Source organism: Schistocerca nitens, chromosome 5 (assembly GCF_023898315.1).
Source record: "Schistocerca nitens isolate TAMUIC-IGC-003100 chromosome 5, iqSchNite1.1, whole genome shotgun sequence".
In the NCBI taxonomy this organism is placed as follows: Eukaryota; Metazoa; Arthropoda; class Insecta; order Orthoptera; family Acrididae; genus Schistocerca; species Schistocerca nitens.
Window position 1 is genome coordinate 147,887,996 of NC_064618.1, and position 18,257 is coordinate 147,906,252.

The following is an 18,257-nucleotide window of genomic DNA, read 5'->3' on the forward strand; positions in this document are numbered from 1 at the left end:
TGATCGCCAATGCAGTCTGATTCACGGTATGTGTATGTGTGTGTGTGTGTGTGTGTGTGTGTGTGTGTAAGGGGGAGGAGGATTTGTGAAAGAATGCGTCTACGTGCCTTCTCTTCAAATAACTACGAGTGAACGGGACGCAGCAGCAGTTATTGCAGTAACTCCAGATATGCTCGCAAAAGAATGGGACGAGTTCAGTATTGTTTGAATGTTCGTCGTGCGTCCGTTGGAGGCCATACTGGTCATTTGTGAAAGGTAAATGGAAACTTTGATCCTAAACGCTATTGTAAAATGCACCACAACGTCGTATGCGCATGCGCTTAAATGAATACATCCGTCTAAAATCGGATGGTTCTTTTGTAAACAAAAACTTCGTGGTTTTGTGGGTAAGTTGAAATCTATCATAGGTTTAGTCGTCATTCACGTATAAGATATAGACTTTGTAAAGGCAGTAGAATCTTTTTTAAACACTCTGTACTTCGATGACTAACTTAGTCGTTTTTATCAACGGAAGATACGAAGTCTGAATAAAAATACGCAATCATTTTTAATAGTACTTAATTATACTGTACAATTAAGGTCGTATTGTATTGCATAATCTTTCCAATTTAGAAGTATAACTGCGATATTGACTGTGCATTATAATTGTTAGTTTTCTTTGCCAGGTGTTTTGGAAGGAAGGAAGACCAAGGTTTAACGTTTAGTCGACGACGGGTTCTTGAGAGATGGAGCACAAGTTCGGATAGGGGAAAGAAACTGACTGTTCCTTGTTAAAGGAACTATCCTGCAATTTGCCTAAAGCGATCAGTTAGATGTTCTTTGTCGTGCGCACAGCAGAAATCTATGTAATGTCCTTATTAATTTGTGCACGCTGGAAATATTGTAATAAAAGTTGGGAGCTCTTGGACCAAGTTTTTGAGTTCACAGTGAGTCCCTTTTCATGCAGTTTGTAAATATTGAAGTTTGGGAGTGTCAATACCCAAGACTCGGTGCTTGGGTCGCCCTTTTTTTCATCGGCATTAAATCAAATCCGTTGCGCAACATTTTAATTCAGTGCCTCAATTCTTCTGGGAGCTACCTGTCTCTAAGCAGCCGAACTGATGCAGATCATTGTACCATTTCAGAAGGCATGTTCATATCGACTGATATGTCTCGCTACGTTCATTGACGGTAACAGGGACAGCGTTTTAAGAAAATTTGATGTCATATGTTCAAATCGTCATTAGTGAAGGCAATTTTAGCTACAAACAATAAACTGCAAGCCAAGGGCAGAGGAATCAACCACTGGAAAATTGAGAAGCTCTGACAGCGCGTAAGAAGGCTGAATAAGTGGAAGTTGCTTACAAATAATACCGCTAATGGAGACATGCAGAGGATAAAAGGGGCTTTATGATAGAGTACGACGATAGACGGACTGGTTTCATTCTGTGCACAACCATGAAAACGCAATAGAAAGTCCGCTAAAGAGCTGTCAAGCACACTGCATGGGGTATTCCGATTCTTATTGGCTTTGTATTACTTAAGGAGAGCGAGGTGCACGAACACCATGTGTCACTCACTGAAACTGCCGAGAAACAGTTGGTAAAATAGAGATGACAAGAATCACATGTTGGTGAAGTGGAAAGTTAATCACCCTTTCTGCACTGAAATCTGAATAATCTTTTGGTTCAGCGAAACCGCTGTATGTAGGCTGTTTTGGTTTTTGTGTTGGTAACGCCACGTAGCGCTCTATATGAAAATCACTAACTGTGCTGTGTGCAGTCTGTGCCCAGTGTTGCCAACTCTAAGAAACCCGAGTCGCTAGATTCAATATGAAAAGTCGCTAGAAAGTCGCTAAAACTGGTTTTACTAGGGGTGTACTGAAAATTTCGTGCTGTGAATGGTGCAATAAGCCAGTGGGAGGGGGGGGAGGGGGGGGGAGGGGGGGGAATAAAATATTAATAAAAACTCTCATACGTAATTACTATATTATTTTAATTAAATGATGCATCGCTTGCAACAACATACATATAAAATACGCTAACGTTTAATTAAACATGTTATCATAATTGACACAACACATAAATTGTTGTTTCAATCACAGTAGTCAAATATACTAGAAATATACAATTATATTTGTAACAAAAGTCAGCAAGTAAACAAATTAGTTTACAAAATATATACATACCGGAATGTGAGCTATTCATCGTCGTCACTCAGAAGATCGAATAACTCTTCTGTTTCATGCTCAGACAGAACTGTAGTTGATGTAGAGGGTTGAACGTCACTCAAAAGATGATGTTGCAGTTCTACTGTTTTGTCGCAAAAGAGTAACTTTTGTTCGTTCCAATAAGACCCAATACGTCTGACGGTATGTCAAAAGATGCACAATCTTTATTTTGTTTCTTCAGCTGGTCTCTCAATATGATCAAAGCATTAATTGTCTTTAACGATAATCTGTTACGTTGTCTAGTTTTTATAATGTTGATAGAACTGAATATTCTTTCCACTTCTGCATTTAAATGCGGTAGGCATAGAACAGTCATTGCTAGCTGTGAAATCAAAGAAAAAGGATTCTCCCCTGCGGTATTTTCATACTGCAAAACCTCACTCCAAAATCGAACAGTGTTAGTAGTGTTATTCCACTTAATGAAGTTGATATTATGCCATTCTTGCAACATACCGTCTATGAAATCGCCACTAAAACCCAGTTCTTTGGCTACATCCGCTACAGCATTATTTTTATTCACTTTTAGTGTTTCTTCAACATTCAGCATTGACATTTTTTTCAGGATCGTAACTTTACTTCGCAGTCTTTGTTGAATTTCTTTTATGAGTTTCAGACTAAACTGAATGCATCTCTTCTTCAAATAAACTTTATTTTCTTCAGACAAACTTGACTCAGACAATTTCTATAGTTAAAATCTTAGTTTTGTTAATGAAAATACTGGCCCAAAATAGTTTTGATTTGTACTTCAAAAGTCGTCAGTACTCCAAAAGTCGCCAGATAAGTCGCTAAATAATTTTTGTCGCTAAAAAGTGTTTTTTTGTCGCTAAGACGAAGGCAAAAGTCGCCATTTCTAGCGACAAAGTCGCTAAATTGGCAACGCTACTCTGTGGCTGGTTGTAGTGTTGGGCAGTTGGATATATATATATATATATATATATATATATATATATATATATATATATATATATAATGACATTTTAACATCATTAAGGTAAATACATTGTTTGTTCTCTATCAAAATCTTTCATTTGCCAACTATTCCTATCAGTAGTTAGTGCCTTCAGTAGTTAGAATCCTTTATTTAGTTGGCAGTTTTGGCGCTCGCTGTATTGCAGTCGTTCGAGAAACGAAGATTTGTGTGAGGTGATTCATGAAAGGTGTAGGTTTTTGTTAGTCAGGGCCATTCTTTTGTAGGGATTATTAAAAGTCAGATCGCGTTGCGCTAAAAATATTGTGTGTCAGTTTAGTGTTGATCAGAATAAGTAAAGAGCGAAATGTCTGAGTACGTTCAGCTTTGCTCAGCTGTTTGAAAATCAAATAATGTAAGAGGTTTATCAGCGCTGTAATTTATAATTTTCAAAGGGGACGTTTCACCACTGGAGGTCAAATTAAAAATGCTATTTCCAGAAAAGGAAATAGCGGTAACGAAACTGACGGATTGGATATTGGGTGGTTCTACCTATGCTAGATACATGGCTATTAAGTGGGTAATTGTAGAAGTAAAAACACAAATGGGCGTAGTTCCAACCACAGTTGTTTTCAGGATTTTTTTTTTTTTTTTTTTTTTTTTTTTTTTTGCATTCATCGCTTCTTTCACGTTTCGTGACGATCCAAATTTGTGAAAAATGCTATGCCACACAGCGGTTCGGAGTCCACTTAAACAGTATATCCTCCTATAAGTGGCTACCTAAGTCAGTTCAATAGAACCTTATCAAGTAAACCAGTGCGTCGTCCAAACCTATGTTCGCCTAGAGAAGAGCTTCACTGTTGCCTTATTTACTAACTCGCTGTCCGTTGTCCACTACTAAATTTTTATGATTTCTTAAGGTCTAAAGAAACTCGAATAGAGTGCTCTTAGGATCTGAGTGTTGGTGGTGTGCCGGCCGCTGTGGCCGAGCGGTTCTAGGCGCTTCAGTCCGGAACCGCGCTGCTGCTACGGTCGCAGCTTCGAATCCTGCCTCGGGCGTGGATGTGTGTGATGTCCTTAGGTTAGTTGTTGTTGTTGTTGTGGTCTTCAGTCCTGAGACTGGTTTGATGCAGCTCTCCATGCTACTCTATCCTGTTCAAGTTCTTCATCTCCCAGTACTTACTGCAACGTACATCCTTCTGTATCTGTTTAGTGTATTCATCTCTTGGTCTCCCTCTACGATTTTTACCCCCCATGCTGCCCTCCAATGCTAAATTTGTGATCGCCGGATGCCTCAGAACATGTTCTACCAACCGGTCCCTTCTTCTTGTCAAGTTGTGCCATAAACTCCTCTTCTCCACAATTCTATTCAATACCTCCTCATTAATTATGTGATCTACCCATCTAATTTTCAGCATTCTTCTGTAGCACCACATTTTTATAGCTTTTATTCTCTTCTTGTCCAAACTATTTATCGTCCATGGTTCACTTCCATACATGGATACACTCCATACAATTACTTTCAGAAACGACTTTCTGACACTTAAATCAATACTCGATGTTAACAAATATCTCTTCTTCAGAAACGCTTTCCTCGTCATTGCCAGTCTACATTTTATATCCTCTCTACTTCGACCATCATCAGTTATTTTGCTCCCCAAATAGCAAAACTCCTTTACTACTTTAAGTGTCTCATTTCCTAATCTAATTCCCTCAGCATCATCCGACTTAATTCGACTACATTCCATTATCCTAATTTTCCTTTTGTTGATGTTCACCTCATATCCTCTTTTCATGACACTGTCCATTCCGTTCAACTGCTCTTCCAAGTCCTTTGCTGTCTCTGACAGAATTACAATGTCATCGGCGAACCTCAAAGTTTTTATTTCTTCTCCATGGATTTTAATACCTACTCCGAACTTTTCTTTTGTTTCCTTTACTGCTTGCTCAATATACAGATTGAATAACATCGGGGAGAGGCTACAACCTTCTCTCGCTCCCTTCCCAACCACTGCTTCCCTTTCGTGCCTCTCGACTCTTACAAGTGCCATCTGGTTTGTGTACAAATTGTAAATAGCCTTTCGGTCCCTGTATCTTACCCCTGCCACCTTTAGAATTTGAAAGAGAGTATTCCAGCCAACATTGTCAAAAGCTTTCTCTAAGTCTACAAATGCTAGAAACGTAAGTTTGCCTTTCCTTAATCTTTCTTCTAAGATAAGTTGTAAGGTCAGTATTATCTCACGTGTTCCAACATTTCTACGGAATCCAAACTGATGTTCCCCGAGTTCGACTTCTACCAGTTTTTTCATTCGTCTGTAAAGAATTCGCGTTAGTATTTTGCAGCTGTGACTTATTAAACTGATAGTTTCGTAATTTTCACATCTGTCAATACCTGCTTTCTTTGGGGTTGGAATAATTATATTCTTCTGGAAGTCTGAGGGTATTTCGCCTGTCTCATACATCTTGCTCACCAGATGGTAGAGTTTTGTCATGACTGACTCTCCCAAGGCCGTTAGTAGTTCTAATGGAATGTTGTCTACCCCTGGGGCTTTGTTTCAACTCAGGTCCATCAGTGCTCTGTCAAACTCTTCACGCAGTGTCGTATCTTCCATTTCATCTTCATCTATAGGTTTAAGTAAAGTTTAGAGGACTGATGACCTCGGATGGTAAGTCCCATAGAGCTTAGACCCATTTGAACCATTTTGTTGGTGGGGTAGATGTTCAGTACAAATGAGCGAAAACAACAATGTGAAGGCTCGAATTAACTACAGAGTTCCCGTATCTGCGTCTAATGTCTTACAATTGGCCACCTAGTCCGGCTGGTGTGGTGATTTATGATACCGTTTACAAATGTTTGACGTACTAGATAATTAGGATTAGGTCAGTCCCGGGCACATTGAGCAGCAACATCGAATTGTAAACACGCTAGGCCTACACAAATGCAGGGTTTTCCATATAAGGCCTTTTCTCTGTAATTTACAAAATAGTAACTGCCGGAAATATTTATTTACATAGATGAACGAAAGAAACGTTACTTTTCCTGTGAAGTTATGAAGTAGTTTGCTTACCTATTTTCGAAAGACATAGCTACGAGTCATAATTTTTAACACAACATAATTTTAGCTTGTAGGTGATGCAACTATGTACAGATCAGTTTAAATTCCAATTGTATCAATTTTATTTGTAGGGCTAGAAAAGTTCAAAGTTTTAGGGGTGGAGGCAACTTGCTGTACGTAATTGGCTGTGTTCAAATGGATGTACTGGTGACGGAACGTTCATTTACGTGAGGTGTTCAGACGACTGCCCATTTTCCTTAATGCGTAAGTCAGGGAGCCTGAAAAACGACTTACGGATGAGATGCGGATTTGCTGGTGTCACGGAGTGACAAGCTTCCTCCATGTGCTGTTTGGTGTCGTGTTCGGTTGAATTGTAGAGTGTATCCTGACACATCCGTATACAAGGTCCATTGTAATGCACAAACAGGGTTCGGTCTGCCACAGATATTGACGTGGAACAAATGTGACATACACATCTAGCGAGTACGTTTGACGTATTGCTGATGCTCGGTAGATGTCTATACGACGTAAATGAAGCAGCTTTGGTTTACGCCTTGAGATAACCTGGTCGAAGAGCTCCATCAGTCATTTCGTTCTTACTTGCTGAACAACAACTTTGAGAAACAGCTTTTTTGAGAAGGAGAGGCTGTAATAGACGTAACAGACAATGACCAGCAAGTTGTGAGGATAAGAATCTGTTTTCACTCCAATACACCACGATCCTCTAGTCAACTTGCGAGAAGTTTCTGCAGTCACTGTTATAGTCCCTACATCTGTGTGGCGAATAGAACACGGTTACAAGTTTCACTGCACTACCTGTCACTGACACAGGAGCTGTATGAGAAGGATTTCAAGCAGAGAGTTACTTTCTGCGAATCGGACATGAATAATTTCACTCTAAACACCGTACAGAGTGTTATGTTTTCCGATGAATCTATGTTCGTAAATTACGGTTCAGTGAACCGTCATAATATGCATTACTGGACCAAAGAAAAATCCTAGGTTGGTACATCATGTCGATCGTCAAAGGAGATGTTCATTAATGTGTGGTGTGGAATTCTTGGAGATGAAATCATTGGTCCGCACTAACTCGCAGGTTCTCTGCCAGGTGAGATGTATGAAGCTTTTATTGTCCATAATTTGGGTACCCTGCTTGAACTCGACAGTCTAGACGTTGAAGACCGTAAGCGGATGCAGCACGATGACGACCCAGCGCATTCTGCACGAGAACTGAACACCAGACTTCGTGGTAAATGATTAGGACACAGCGACCCGCGCGGTCGCCAAATTTAGTACCAGTAGATTTGTTTCTGGGGGTATATCTAAGGAATCTTGTTCATGTCGGAATCCAAAACCCCAGATGACTTCAAACATGATATCGAGGAAGTTTATCGCTCTTTATGTCTCGTCTGCAGATAGTTTAAAAGGCTCATAGAGTTATGAATTCAGAAAAATGGCCACTCGTTTGAGCACCTGATTTAAATAGACCTTCCGCAACCAGAACATCCATTTGAACACAATGCAAATAACAATACAAAAGACTCAACGCTCAATAACCGTTCCAATTATCATAAAAATTATGACACTAGCCTCCACGGACTGCTTACACCACATTGGCCTGTTAGCAGTATGGCGGAAGTCACACAGTATTTTAAATACTACTTGCATTGGTTTTGTACAGCGCGTGTCTACTGGATCCTATAATATATCCAACGGTGTGCTATCCGGCCTGGCTCAGTCAATATTCATGCATTTCACATTTTGAAAAGCATATTCTTTATCTGTCCAATTCATTATGACAGCCGATCAATGTAGTTTGACTCTTTACATAAGTAACTTCCCGAATGCTGGGACTTTGTCCATCTACAGCATGAAAATATAAGAATTAATTACCTGATGATGCGTCTATACTGATGTGAAACCTATAGTTGCGAATAAAGGACCTTCATACAACTATGCGACTTTTGGACACACCTTATCATTCTTGACTTCTTAATTTTTGACATTTATGATAATATGTAAGGTTATTGAATGTTTTTTTTATTGTTACTGAGCTGTCATTGCCCTCACCACAGCCAATTATGTGCTGCATGTTGCATCCTTTAGTTATGTAAATAAATATTCCTTTCACTTACTGCTTTTTTAGTTACAAAGAAAATCACCTTATTTCAAACACCATGAATATCTTCGCGCCAGTAAACAGGTCAGAAATTGGAAAATAGGAACTGCGGAGAGGTGTCAGAGTATCAACATTTCTTTACGTACCTCAGTAGCTTCTGATGAGTCTCTACGCAGGCACGCAGTTGTCGGTGAACGACGTCGTGACCCACACGGATCTGAGAGCTTACTTCGCGGACAGTGCTCGGTTTAGACTCGGCCACCATCGCCTCGACGGTGTTCAGGTCGGCGAAGCGAGACGCCAGAATTCTGAACTGGACAGACACGTGGGCCATCACGGCCATGAAGAAACAGTCGGTGTCCATGTTGATGAGCGAGAAATAGGCGGTACCGACGCACTGGAGGGCGTAGGAGCACTCGTACAGCGGGGAACGACCCCAGGGTTCCAGGGGCAGCTGCTGGAAGGGCCAGAGGCGTTCGCCAGGGGGTGCCAACAGCGGGATCACCGCCCACGAGAGGAGGGCGAACAGAACGTACCAGTGCAGGAAGAGGGTCAGTCGGGTGGCGCGCGCCTGCGAGCGGTGGCTCAGCTGCAGCAGGGAGGAGTCGCGCCCGCAGAACACCTGCTGCTCGGCCGCCAGCTGGTCCACGCGGCGCACCAGCGCGTAGAAGAGCGGACGCCGGCTCAGCAGGAGCGCAGACTTGGTGAGCGCTGTCAAGATGACGAACAGGTTGGCCAGCCCGAGCGTCACCTCGGCGAGGCCCCCGGGCCGCAACCAGAGACCAACGGAGGCGACGGCGAGGTGCGCCACCCCCACCGCCAGCACGGCCGCCGTGTAGGCGTGGAACAACGCAGAGCCCGCCGGCTGCCACAGCCCCAGCGCGCACAGCAGTCGGATGTTGGGCCGCAGCACCGACTGGCCCCGCCTCTGCTCTGTCTCGCACTGCGTCATCGCTCTCGGCCTCTTCCTCCCTACCTGTTCCTCCCAAAAACTCCCAGAATTCCTACTGGGCCCCCAGTATCCCGCGCATCTTTCCTCCCTCTATTTTTATACACCCGCCACCTAGCGTCAATATTAAACGCTCCGCAATTCTTTACAAACCTCTCCCTTCGACCAGGCTAAAGAGAATTCTCAATCAGCGTAAACAGGACGGTTTGTAATTAATTACTCGCCCGTTACATCCAAGTCGTGGTTCTCAAGTCTCGATTAACGTTGAATTACACTCGGCCGATTTTAATATTGCAAATGAAAGTAAGTCGATATGGAGAGTAAATATTGCATCAGAGAGAGCGCGCCCCCCTAGCGCTGGGATTGAGAGAGTAAATTATACATCCGCAAAGCAGAGAGAAGGGGGAATACTGTCAGCTCCGACCGGCTGATGCGTCCTTTCTCGCGTCCGTGGGTCCCGAGTCTGAACCCAGTAAGCAGCTCGACACCTGGGACAACATGTACATGTGCATACGTGCAACACCTGCTACGATGTTGTAACACTACTGCACAACATACGTCTCATAACATACTTTCAAAGAAAGAGAGTATCTCACAATTACGAGGGTGATCCCAAAAGTAATGTCTCCAATTTTTTTGAAGTACATAGACCTGTTTATTTCTACAATGGTTTACATCAGTTTACAGCTTGAACATTTAGCTATTTTACGACGTAATCACCATTTCTGTCAATGCGTTTTTGTAGACGCTGTCGCAGTTATTGTATGCACATGTCATACCAGCTCGCCGCCGTGCTGTTCAAAAAGTTATGAATCTTTCTTTCACCTCGTCGTCGGAGCTGAATCAAATCAAATGGTTCGAATGGCTCTGAGTACTATGCGACTTAACTTCTGAGGTCATCAGTCGCCTAGAACTTAAAACTAATTAAACCTAACTAACCTAAGGACATCACACACATCCATGCCCGAGGCAGGATTCGAACCTGCGACCGCAGCGGTCACTCGGCTCCAGACTGTAGCGCCTAGAACCGCACGGCCGGCCGGCTGGAGCTGAATCGCTGGGACCACAATTAACGCTCATAGGTACTGTGAGACTCTGAAAAAACTCAAACGGGCAATTCATAACCGGAGAAGAGGAATGTTGAGCAAGGGTGTACACATTCTCCATGACAACGCTCGCCCACACATCGTTCGGCAAACCGTTGCTCTCCTGCAACAGTTTCAGTGGAACATAATCACCCACACACCCTATAGTCTTGGCTTGGCGCCCAGTGACTATCACCTCTTCCCTAGGTTAAAAGAGCATTTGGCCGGAAAGCGATTCAGCTCCGACGACGAGGTGAAAGAAGTTCATAACTTTCTGAATAGCATGGCGGAGAGCTGGCATGACATGGGCATACAATAACTGCCACAGCGTCTACAAACATGCATCGACAGAAATGGTAATTATGTCGAAAAATAGCTAATTGTTCAAACTGTAAACTGATGTAAACCATTGTAGAAATAAACAGGTCTATGTACTTATAAAAATAGTAGACCTTAGTTTTGGGATTTCCTCTCGTAGTATGGTACCGTTGGCTCGCATATCCGACGAGGTGGGTTCAGGGTGTTCTTCCCCAGAGCATATTGGTTCCTTTCCTTACGGATGTATGAGAGTTGTTTCGTATGGGTAGGTGAGTGTCATAGATGCATGCATAGTGTAACGATATGTTTTTGTTGTATGATAATAATGATGATGATGATGATGATGATGATGATGATGAGAGACTCTCACAGGTTAAGACGACAAAGACGCATAGCAAATAACTTGAGTGCGTCTCTTTTGCTACTGCACATCTGTACTGTACATGGCAACGATTATCAGTTGTCCAATATATCCGAGTTTCTTCTGTTTCCATACACGGGTACGGATTTTGGGAAAACCGGTGTCTACGTTCCTCTACGCTATATCTCATTAATCCAACTGCCATGGACCCGACGGGAGCGAGAGGTGGTAGGCCGAAGAGCACTTGCATATTTTTCCCCCACAGTCAAGTCTTGGATTTTTCTTAGTTTTTTCGCGATTTCCAAGGCGTCAGTTTGTAGTGTCTGACAGTTCAGACTTGGTTTCAGCATTTTTGTTGCAGTGTCTCACATGGCAAACAAGCCTAGAATCACCTGCACCAATCTCCTTTACACACGCTCTGGGTTTCCTCTTACTTCTCACATTAAAGACATCTTGGTAGTACACTACTATAAGTCGTATGTATGCAATGTCGTATGTAAGCAATCTCTTTCTAAACGTACTACAGTTTCAGATACCCCATTAATTAATCGCAATCTGCCCTTCCACCTACCTAGAACTGAACCTATACGATCCAACGACATCGTGGCTCCATACATTGCTACTCCCAAGTATTTGTATCACATAAATAAGTACACTTGCTAGTCATTAATCCTATCGTCGAACGCTACTCTACTTTTACGCATCTTGAGATGCACGATTTCACAGTTCTTTTCATTAAGACATAGTAGACCCAGTGTGATCCTTCACAAGATATGGTTGAATATTACTAAAATTTTATACAAATAACATTTTCTCATTGATATTTTCATACATAAATGACGACGCCATGAGTACTGCAACTGTTGCGATACATAAAACAGTTTTCTACCTCAGCGGTGGCGCAGTGGTTAGCAGACTGGACTCGCATTCGGGAGGACGACGGTTCAATCCCGTCTCCGGCCATCCTGATTTAGGTTTTCCGTGATTTCCCTAAATCGCTTCAGGCAAATGCCGGGATGGTTCCTTTGAAAGGGCACGGCCGATTTCTTTCCCCATCCTTCCCTTACCCGAGCTTGCGCTCCGTCTCTAATGACCTCGTTGTCGACGGGACGTTAAACACTAATCTCCTCCTCCTCTACCTCAGCCACTTACTTATTTTGCCATTACGCCTTTCGGTGGTTCACACAACCATAATCAGGTGAATAAATGTGTAGTTACATAGCTGGTTTTAGTGGAGAACAGAGACGTCTTTCCACAGCAGCAGACCAAGGACAATGTAGATTATGTTGCGTCTTTTGCTAATGATAAATATTGTTTTCTAGAAAAGGCTCTTTGGATGTTATAAAACATGAATTGTGACAATAAATGTTCGTTACGTGGACAGTACAGTCGTAAAAAGTCTGCGTACTGCTATTTAGCGTATGTCCTCTCCGCTGTCCATCATGTTTACAATGTCACTACAAAGGTGTTATACATGTTACACATACGGTTACTTGCACTGGAGACAAAGATAATTGAAAGGTTAAATAGCTGGAGCTTGGTTATTCGATACTCTGCATTACAGCTATGATTGCACCTTTGTATCCAGTGTAAGAAATCACATATGTAACATGTGCAACATTGTGAAGTAGATTGACGAATAACCAAGCTCCAGCTATAGCACTTTTTACGAGGGCTATCCAAAAACTAAGTTCCGATCGGTCGCGAAATGGAAACCACTGTAAAAATCCGACGAAAATTTGCACAGATGTCTTGGACAGTGTCTGTAGAACGCCCGTCGATCGCGTCACATCGCTCTTTTCAGTTCTGAGCGCACAGTGAGCACGTAAATGTACCTAGAAAATAGTGGCTCCCGCCAATTACGAGGGCCTGGTGAGAAATTTCGCCTGAAGCTATGCAGCCCACGTAACACAACTGTCACGCCGTTCCTTCTTCATAAAAATTCTCAACTGCACGCTGCAGGGCCAATGAAGATCCTACTACAGCGTTTTCAGTGGGAAGTGTTTTATCACCCACAATACAGACCGAAAAAGATCCCCGAGTTTCATCTCTGCTCGCACGAACCGCTGACTATGAAGACAACATTATGGCACAGACAACGAGCTGTAGACCTGTGCAGAGAATTAGCGGAAAGCACTGGCGGCTGCCTTCTATGACAAGGGTATTGAAAATTGGTACAGCCGCACGACAAATGTCTAAGTCGGAGCGGCGATTATTTAGATAATTAGCTGGGAGTTGTGGCTAGCTGTTGCAAATAAAATATTTTTGATTTTTACAGTAGTGCCCATTTCGCGGACGATCGGAACTTACTTTTTGGATAGCCCTCGTAATTATCTTTGTACCCAATGTGAGGAAGCATCTCTGTAACGTCTACTTTTTCTCTAAGCACAATTTACTGTCACAAATTCGTTTTTTTTTTTAACTTCCAAAGTGCCTTCTCAAAAAAAAAAAATCTTCAGGAAAGGATGCAACGTAATTCACATTACTCTTGCTCTGCTGCTGAGAAAAGACGTCTGTGCTCTTCACTAAAAGCAGCTAAGCACGAGTAAATAAACAGTTCTCCAACTGAGGATGATGATCGTGGTGTGAACCATCGAAACGCATAGTGACAAAATAAATAAGTTATTGCCGCAGAAAGCTGTTTTCTTTGTATCCATGCCATCGGCGAAACATTTGAGATTGCAGTTAACACTCTCCGCTATCTCGTTTATCTATATCACGAACAGAAACCGCACTATCACACTTCCCAGGGGTACCACAAGAAATTCTTGCGTATCAGTAGATAATTATCCTTGCCTGATTAAGAACTATTTTCTGAATTTTAAGCAAATTCGTCTCCAGTCTCATAAATGGCGAATATATTTTATTTAGTTGATATAGGTGTGGTTTATCATGGATTGCATAGCGAAAGTCTACAGTCTTCGAGTCCAGTCGACTACTTCTTTCGTGGGCATTATCACATCGGGTGAAACAGGTTTGTATGTTATCGGTTATTATGCAATTCGTGCTTATTTTCATCAAGACTATGCCTTAGTCATTCGTACGGGATATGCTCCCCTCTAACACTTAGATCCTAGCTACACTGTATTCGAGTTTCGTTAGGCTAGAATTTATCATAAAAATTTATTAGTTGTAGATGAACAGCAAGTTAGTAATTAGATAAAGGCGAAACTCTTCTCTACACTAAGATTGGTTTGGACAATGCAGTGCTTTACTTGACACAGTTCTATTCAAATGACTTAACTAGCCAATAATAGAAGGATCTACATTTTAACGTGCACTCCGAACCGCTAAGCGACTTCGCATTTTTCACAGATTCGGATCATTACCAAACGTCAATGATGAGATAAGTGCCGAAAAACTCCATTAACCAACTGTGGTTTGAACTCCGCACGTTTGGATTTGTAATCTGACACTCACTTAACTACCGAGTATCTAGGGTGGGAAGAACGACTCAGCATCAAACACGATATGCTAGTGCCTATGTTTATTCCGAATTACGACGCAATGTTGACATGGTTGACGACATATGGATGTTTGGGTCGTGCTCGGATAACGAAATGGCATGCGGTCAATTGGGTACAAGAAATAGCGACACACTACATGTATTGCAACGGCGAAAAGGAAGCCCTCGGTTTGTGGCAGTACATGATCGACGAGTTCATGCTCTTAACGAACAAAACGCAATATCGGAACCTCTTTGCAAACTATTTAGGGTCGTCCACGTTCGCAGCTGCGCATATGTTTCATGTACAGTATCAAATACGTCTATTTCGTAACCATTATTTCGTTTCCTGGAAGTAGCATTTTAAATTGAAACTGCTCGAACAATAGCTTCTCTGAACCATACGGTTCTCAAGATTTCATTGTAGAAAGGCTACTTAACACTTCGCTAACACGTGATTTTATTCATCTCTATTTTACCGCATCTTTCTCGGTAGCTTCAGTGAGCGACATTTGAAGTTCATGCACGACGCTTTCCATTGGTAAGACGAGTACCTAAGCGAACTAGGAGTCAGGCTACTTCCTGTAGTGTGCATAACAGGTCTTTATGGGACTTTCTATTGTGTTTTTATGAGTGTGTGCAAAATACTAGCGCTATTTTCTGTAAGCATTTTCCAGTTGCTCAGCGTTCTTCCAGACTGTCAGAGCTTCTCAATTTTACAGTGGTTGATTCCTTTACCCTCACCTTGCAGTTTATTGTATGTGGCCAAAGATTGCCTAATACACGATCTGGAAGTAGGAGATAAAATCTAAGATTTTGTAATTATGACTGAAAGTATTTTGACTTGAGGTATTACTTAACTGCCCCTATTTCTCCATATATAACGACTGCTGTGAGAGTACTGTAGACACTGCAGAACTTCATAAATATCTGTAGAATAGACGGAAATGCAGTAGCCTCACCTCAAATGGTTCCTGTTAGCGAATGGATCTCTGCGTGTGCCCAGTCAGCAAGGTGGCGCAGTTGTTAGCACACTGGACTCGCATTTGGGGCGATGAGGTTCACATCTGTATCTGGCCATCCAGGTTTAACTCTTCCATGATTACTCTAAACTGATCCAGGCAAATACAGGAATGGTTCCTTTGAAAGGACACAGGCGATTTCCTTTCCCTTTCCTTTTCTTGACACAGTCCCAGTATGTGCTCCATCTCTAATAATGACCTTGGCTCTCCTAGACATAATATAATTAATAGTGATGTTATTAATACAAATGTGATAGAATCCTTAAACAAACTCTCCCTTCCTTTCATCTGCATCCGCATATCGTAGAAGGAAAGTAGATCACAGTTGGTACTGCTGTCTGTTACATCTTGCAACACTGCCTGTGGATGGATATAATGCACTGGTGACGTGTTGCAGAAGCAAGGAGGAGTTCCTCTTGGCGAGTGGCCTCTGGAGGCTGTTGCTCAGAACTGTGGAGGTGCCTGGGGAGTGTGTAGTGGCAATCTCTCGTGGTATTGCTGCGTGCCTCTTGAACTACGTACATAGCACTATTTCGACATAAAGACTAAAAAGGACAACGAACCAAGAAAATAATTAAACCTAATTAGAACTGCAACGATTCGCTGAAAGTGGATTGTCTCGATACAGGGCGAATTTTGGGATCTTAGCGGCTGCTAACTTCAACGACAGCCCTATCAGTGGTTGTGGTGTCACCGCCAGACACCACACTTCCTAGGTGGTAGCTTTAAATCGGCCGCGGTCCATTAGTACATGTCGGACCCGCGTGTCGCCACTGTCAGTGATCGCAGACCGAGCGCCACCACACGGCAGGTCTAGAGAGACTTACTAGCACTCGCCCCAGTTGTACAGCCGACGTTGCTAGGAAAGGTTCAGTGAGAATTACGCTCTCATTTGCCGAGACGATAGTTAGCATAGCCTTCAGCTAAGTCAATTGCTACGACCTAGCAAGGCGCCATTTCTCCTTTGCTATGTATCTAATGAAGCATGTACAGTAACAAGACCAATGTTCACCAATTATGGATTAAAGTTAAGTATTCCAGCAGCTACGTACTTTTCTTTATAGCATTCATTAAGTATCCTGTTTCAGACCTCACGCCATCCTGCGTGAGCTTATAGCGTGCATTTCGGCTTCCTCAAACAACACGGTGTTGGCACTTCTGCCGACACATCAGTGGTAAAGTTGAAATCGCTTCAGAGTCTCTGAAATCAACCAAATGAAACTTTTTTGTCACTTCTCACTATTTGTGGAATATTAAGAACATCGCAAAAAAGTCGAAAAATCTGTGGGCTGTTCAAAAAAGGCTTGTTGGTACAGAAGACAGTACTGATCAGAACTACAAAAAAATGTTATATATGTGTTTCTGAAAAAAAAACCTTATTTGATTTGAACCGTTTCCCATGTGTGGAGAATGGCTAGTTGTTGTGTAGGCTAACTTCCTGTTGAAATTCACTGCCGATTTCTTACTGGTTGTGTTTGTCTCTGTGTTTAGACCTCAGCTCTTAATGCTGTTGTTAGACACAGCTCGTAGAACCGTCTCATACATCAATCGATCCGTATATGTGGTTTTGAGGTTGCGCTGGCCTCGGAACAGAGGCAGTGATTCCGCGAAGAATGAACAACGTAAACAAGGAAATGGAGTCCTGTTACCCTGCATTAAATGGCAGACGTCGTACTCTGCTCTGGTTTTAACCAACAAGAACGTCCCACGTATAGCGAACGATATCAACACCGCAATTCACTTGAACAAATGAACAGTAGGTTGGTTGGTTGGGTTATTTGGGGGAAGAGACCAAACAGCGAGGTCATCGGTCTCATCGGATTAGGGAAGGAAATTGGCCGTGCCCTTTCAAAGGAACCATCCCGGCATCTGCCTGGAGCGATTTAGGGAAATCGTGGAAAACCTAAATCAGGATGGCCGGACGCGGGATTGAACCGTCGTCCTCCCGAATGCGAGTGCAGTGTGCTAAACACTGCGCCACCTCGCTCGGTGAACAGTAGGTAGCGAGATCATTCAGAAGAAGGAGAAGGAATTGCAGTAAAATGGTTCAAATGGCTCTGAGCACTATGGGACTTAACATCTATGGTCATCAGTCCCCTAGAACTTAGAACTACTTAAACCTAACTAACCTAAGGACATCACACAACACCCAGTCATCACGAGGCGAATTGCAGTAAACTTGTCACAGTTGGCACGCCTGATATGGAGCAGCGACTTCTGCAACAAGTTGAAGGTGATCCTGAAAGATGTGTACGAAGAACTGAAGCTGCTTTTTCTGTCAGTGGATTCTAGGAAGGACCGCTGAAGATCTGCAGTGCGTGCTTGCACTTGTTAAGTATGAAGTGGGATGGACACAGAGTAATGCTACACCAAAGAAAGATATACTTGGCGAATGCAAATCTGTTTTAGACCCTTCCCAGTCAGTGCTGAGCCATCGCAAGCAAACTCGAGCATAGTGTTGCAACTGGAATGACAAAGAGGCGGGAAAGCTGGTACTGCAACATCGTGATGCACAATAGAGCCCATTGCCACACTTTACAAGAAGTATGAATCGCAAATTCACAAAGAGTAGCTCACTGTGGAAAGAACATAACGTCATTCTGACAGCGCTACATGGTGCTGCAACAACACATAAATCTTACACAAGACGACCTTTTGCTCGTGGTCTATGGGGCTAGCGTTGCTGCCTCTGGATCAAGGGGTCCCAGGTGCGATTCCCGGCCGGGTTGGGGATTTTCTCTGCCCGGGGATTGGGTGTTTGTGTTGTCCTCATCATTTCAACATCA

The 18,257-nt window shown here is 42.7% G+C and overlaps 1 protein-coding gene across 1 annotated transcript in view; it reads right to left on the reverse strand.

Annotated features, from left to right (window-relative positions):
• LOC126260315 (odorant receptor Or2-like) overlaps positions 1-9,243 on the reverse strand; it is a 77,280-nt gene extending 68,037 nt beyond the window's left edge. Inside the window, exon 1 of the mRNA XM_049957640.1 lies at positions 8,438-9,243. Coding sequence (XP_049813597.1) covers positions 8,438-9,243 — 806 coding nt within the window. The remainder of the gene's footprint in view (positions 1-8,437) is intronic.
• Positions 9,244-18,257: the final 9,014 nt, after the last annotated feature.